At 40.4% G+C, this 5,847-nt stretch overlaps 1 protein-coding gene across 1 annotated transcript; it reads right to left on the reverse strand.

The window, feature by feature from the left end:
* Positions 1 to 2,481: 2,481 nt before the first annotated feature.
* On the reverse strand, positions 2,482 to 5,726 carry SARC_00489 (hypothetical protein; the record flags this gene model as incomplete). The annotated part of the gene is made up of 3 exons (XM_014305825.1): positions 2,482 to 3,799; positions 4,842 to 4,946; positions 5,617 to 5,726. Coding segments are annotated over 3 exons (1,533 nt in total), but the record flags the coding sequence as incomplete, so codon positions are not given.
* Positions 5,727 to 5,847: the final 121 nt, after the last annotated feature.

Here is a 5,847-nt window from a genome sequence, read left to right on the forward strand (position 1 = left end):
GACCGGAGGCCGTATTTCTACAGATGTGGGAAATAATTGGGGAGCCCGATACGCTACAACCTTAGAAAACGTTAAAAAGGAATACAGCAAACAGAAATCTGCGATAGATTTTAGGACACGGAACAACACTAATTGCAAACAGTGTAATGCATGCGATAGCTACTACCTTTCAATCGGAGGTCACGCAAATAGTTGAGTATCGTTTCAAGAAGATGATTCACAGTACACGTGGGTCAACAAGTCTGCAGCGGATGTCGAGCAAGAGAAAGGGCACATGTCTGTACCCAAAAGGTTGCGAGAAAATCAAAGTACGTTTATAATTTGCGTACTGCTTAAGAGTACGTTTATACATAAAAGTCTAATGTGGAGGCCCGGCTTATTACATCGTCGCATATCGCCTTGTACGCCCTGCTAGGGCTTGACCCCAATCTGGCTTATAGCAATGCAATGTGACCAATGTGACCTCGCTGTCCTTCCCCTTAATTGCTACCAAGCCACATCCTTGTATACAACATCGTCCTCCAGACCCAGACATTATACGCTACAGCTAACTAGTATTATGACAGACCCGATCCGTACCACAGAGGTGGGTACTCTACTTAGTAGGCCAGCAAGTAAATATATGGAACATTCGATAGTAACAGTATTTTGTCAACACCGGCCCGAATTGACTCAACACATATCTTCCATTGTCGACTCACTTGGCCCAAGCTTCAAACGGGAATTTACTGACCACTTCTTCCCATCAATCTTTCTTGAACCACTACAGCGACTATGAGAGCCATACCATATGTTCATACATTGTATCATACATACTTGCCATTTTTGAAATAAATAATAATATCCTTAACACCTGACTAACGAATATGAGTACGTGTATACCAATACAACAAACAGCGTATATATATAGTTAATCACACTAAAAATGAACCAATATGAAGCCATGTCAAAGCCAACATAAAGCCACGCTGAAGTCAATGTGAAGCCAGCGTGAAGCCAAAAGTGATGACAAAAAATGGATTCAAAATTAGCCAATTTAGAGCCAATATGAAGCCAATGCAAAGTCAAAATAAAGCCATTATGAAGCCAATGAAGCCAGTCAAAGATAACATCCGTGACTATCGTTTTAGTTGTCGTACCACCTACTTGAAGGTACCGAAGGTTTTGTATTTCTCTCCTCTTTCGATTAGTACTAATGAATACCCCATACAATCGAACGCTGTATATAGACACTATTTGCAATCGGCTCATACGCGACGAAATTTGGTGGAATATGGTCTTAAATATTAAATTCATTTTTAATTGAAACATTTTAATTATTTTTAGTCAGTATTTAAAAAAGATTAATCTGGTGTAATAAAGACATAGTGGAAAAGATCCACGATAAAACTTAATTGAAACTTGGTGTAAAGGGGAATGTTGTAATGAAATGATATATTTACTTAGCGGCAACCATTGTAAGAATTTTATAAACAAATTGGAAGACCTTTCGGGGAAAACAATATGGGTCGGAGATTTAAATTTCTCGTGTATTGATTTTCAAATGCTCTCTTTAATCTCATAATTCTTATGCTAATTTTTCTTTTTATCTCTTTCCTCATTTTCGTAAGTCATTGTCAGTTTGACCGTCATTCTTTCTATTCTCTTTTACTATGTTAAAATTAAAACAAATACAAAAATTTAATTGTTAAAGGATGTTAAATTTCAATTAATGGGGGTGTTATGATAATCAGAATGTTGAAATTATCCTTTCGAATTTATAGTTTTTTCGTCTCTTAATTTGAACATTCTCAACGATTTCATTCCCTTTGTCTTTCTCTTTCTTTTCCTTCATTTTATCATTGATGTTTTTCTTATTCCTCTTATAATAGTGCCGGGCATAAATTATTCGGTCCTTTTTTTCCGGAAAAGTGTCCCACTCCGGGTGCAAATTTTTGCAATTAATAACAGTCATTTCTCTTTTTAATGTATATCATTCCTTTAAATTCGTCTTAATTTATAAATCAGTTCATCGCTATCGCCGGGTTTATTTTATGTATCGGTTCCGTCATCTAATGTGTGAAACACCTTTCGCATCTATAATTCAATTTTTCATAAAACCATTCCACATTTATTTTCGCATTTGTATAAAAATAGTCGTTAAATACTATTGCGGGGCAGTACTCGGAAAATGTTTTTCAATGCTGTCGACAACAAAGTTTTTTTATATTCGCAGAAGATTGATTGCCATTGTTGTGAAGATAAGGAGTCTCAGATCCATAAAATTATCCCGAGATGTGCAATCCTGAACGGAGACCAACACAATCACTGCAAGAAGAGTATCCTCTATTATCTTCAAATTAATTCTAAGACTAATACAGTATACTATGAACTCGAAAACCCTACTAAATCGGACTACCTCATTACATGCCCACTGCACCCCCAGACTGTATCGTCCATTCAGCGTAGTGCACATCATGTAGAGTACACACGAGAGATGAGCTAAGTATTGGCAGTATTAAACACGATGCCCTCCTTACTTGCAAATTGTATCAGCCTGTCATCAGTGTAGGTGTGTCCAAATTTTGTCAATGCTTTGCACAACACCACTCGTGCACTCTTGGCCATTTCCAGTCGAGAGTCTATAGCCTCTTCCATCGTAGTGGCAACGAGTAGTTGCCTTCTCTCCTCTGTTTCATCATGGTTGTCTCCATCACCATGTGATTGTGAAGTGTTCCCCCGTAAGTCTGGTTGACTTTTCACTTTTCCGCTGCTTTGTAGGGTCTTATTTCCTTCGGATACACTGCCATTCTTAATAGAATGAATTGTATGTTCAGTTGTACCTTCAGTGTGTAGTGCAATGATTTCCTCACAAAGCATAGCATCTTCATCGTCCTTTGTGACATCCTTACCATTGATTTGCAAGTCTGCGCAAGGCACTATCTCGTCTATCCTATCATCCTGAGTTCCCTTGGAGTCCACTGGTGCATTGTGTATACTACTCTGGTCACTCTCGTACTCACATCTCAATCCGTTGTCAGAAGTCTCGATGGAATCAGTCCTATTTACCAATTCATCCCCAGAGCCCTGCAGATCACTGTCGGTAGCGTCAGGGTACGAATTGGATGCAGCCGTTGCGGCATCATGCTGTTCAATAGATCTAGCACCTAAGATCACATTGCCATCGGAAATACTGGAAAGCCCTTTCATGCCCATGTCTTCGGCATTGGGTGTATCTATTTCATCGGGGATAGCTCTGGAAACATCAACGTCAGTGGCTGCCATACGCGCATCTCTTGTTAATCGTAGTTCCCCCACGCCATCGCTGATGGTAGACGGCACATCAGCGACTTCGTCACATTGTGTGTCGTCGCACAGGGCTAAGTGCTCATCTGCCTCCACTGCGTCCGGCTCATTCCCGCGTGCATGCGACTTAGTCACAGGCGAACTTGTACCCGCAGCAATGTCACCAGTTATGCACTCTCGCTCATTGATAGATCTGTTCTGCAAGTTTTGAGGGTTTACAACTCCATTTGCGCTTCCCGATTTGCCTGGCGTTTTGATATCACCCGTGGCAACTACACCCAAACTTTGAATGCCTTTCGCTGCATCTGTGCTGCTGCAAAGTTCAGATTCGCTATTCCCGATATCTACATTGTTTCCCTCCTTTTGCCGTGTCGCAATTTCTATTTCTTTGATGCCATCGGCCAAACAGTAACCTTCGGTATCATTAGAAGTTGGACTCTGCCGTTCGGTGTTATCTTTCCTATTTTTGTGCTTTCGAATAATCGGAGTTACCTTTGGTGCTTCTTCTGCCTCGCTGTGATTGGAGAGCATTGTACATCGTTATAACAGATTAACAGAGGGATGAATCGTGTAGTATCTCTATGATTGGAAGCGTGTGGTATCGGTATGGTAGTTAAATGAGCGGGAAGGCAACCGTTATGAAAAAGCAAGATGTCCACCCTACTGAATATGCGCACTGTCGAATCAAGTATGGCATACCTTAAGAAGATTCACTGGCGAGAGAGGAATATTTTTTACCTTTAGACAACAAGTTCGCATTTGTAAGATATTTAATTTGATATGGTCTGTGCTGTAGGCGAGCGTGCTGTAGGCGAGCGAACATTGTGAACGAATAGGGAATGTATCTGCCGAACACAACAGTGATCTGGTTTGAGAAACACACACTTAAAATGTATTGATAACTTTGCAGCTACTACATACAGTCATCTCCGATGATGTCATGATAAGTGTAGAATTGAAAATGTCGGCATTGAAACACAGCACCATATAAAAGTGACGAAACGCGATCAATACGATTAACATCACGAAAAATGTTTTGTAATCCAAGCTATTCACAACAGAAATATTCTGTACTAGAGGCTATTCACAACAGAAACATCCTGAACTGCAAGCTACTAAGACGATTTAACGTCGTAGACAGCATATATAGTAAAACAATGTTTGTTTGAGATAAACGAAATACTGATAAACTAATCCATTTTTCCGCATCCGCTTATTGTATCTGAACGAGAATCTTTAGCCGATGGAGATTCTGGGCATCTCAATCAAGATTGCTGATTTCTGTAACGCATCTATAATCGCTATATATTTGACATGTGTCCACCTCTTTATCCCTTTAGAATACGAATATTTTCACATTTGTCCATGTCTCGAATATGAACACAGCCGCGAACAACCATCGCTAGGTAGTCCATGCGCATACAGAAAGCCGCGTGAGCGTAAGTTGTGAACAATTAGCACTGTCACTGACGCACACACTAGCCTGAAACGCACATTACTATTGGTCACAACAGGAATGTTCACAGAATATAGTTTTCAAGCCTTCCACCACATACATGTCACTACAATCGAGTATCTCAGGTGTGGGCCGGTTTTCTTCCCAGCCAGGCGGTGTTTGTTGACTTGTAACTTCCTCCTCGAAACCGTCATCTGCTTCACTGCTGTTTTCAGATATAGAGTACACAGAGCGACAGTTGATACCATTGTTGCGGCACACAATATTCTAAGAGTTTGAATACATACAGGAGTGCCACCACCAATCTACTCAATTTGACCTTTCATGCGTCAAAGTCGAAAATGGTGACGTACATCACACGCGGTGTTTGTACGTGCACCGTGATACGTTAGCTAATAGGAGGGGGCAATCTCTTTATACAATAGGATGTTTATACTTTTAAAGGGGTACACACCTAAGAAATTATCTACCACAGGAGGCTAGAGGTGTAGGATACAATCTATTAGCTATACTAGAATAGTGGAGAGATAGAGGATCTAGCATCCTCGCCCTCTCTGTGTCTAAGAGTCCAGCAATAGCTTGTAGATTATGAAAGGTGCCTGGGATAACTTAAATTGAGTATGCCATTATGAGACATAGCAACGCAGCTTCCTGTAGTAGCTAGAATTTTAACCAATAAACACCACAGATACGTATTGAAATCCGCCTATAACAGCATTCTGACACAAATGAATAGACTCACACAAGGTTTCGACTGTCGAGTATCTACCGCCTTCCTGCAACCGAAACTCAACATGAAGATCTTGAGAATAAATTTCAATAGAAGACCATAGCAGTCACACGAGAAATGTTCACAATTGTGTGCTCATACTTACCATTCACTGACTTCTAACAAATCCTCTGAGACCTCCAGTTGCTCTGCATCAGATATACTTGAACAGTCTTCCGAATCAGTCAATCCGGTTTCATCAGAGGAGACTGCGTTCTGTATCGAGCAGTTTTAAATGAAAAGAAATATTCATCCACTCACACACACACACACACACACACACACATATATATATGTACAGGCACACACACACACACACACACACACACACACACAC

Source organism: Sphaeroforma arctica (genome assembly GCF_001186125.1).
Source record: "Sphaeroforma arctica JP610 unplaced genomic scaffold supercont1.15, whole genome shotgun sequence".
NCBI classification, from domain to species: domain Eukaryota; class Ichthyosporea; order Ichthyophonida; genus Sphaeroforma; species Sphaeroforma arctica.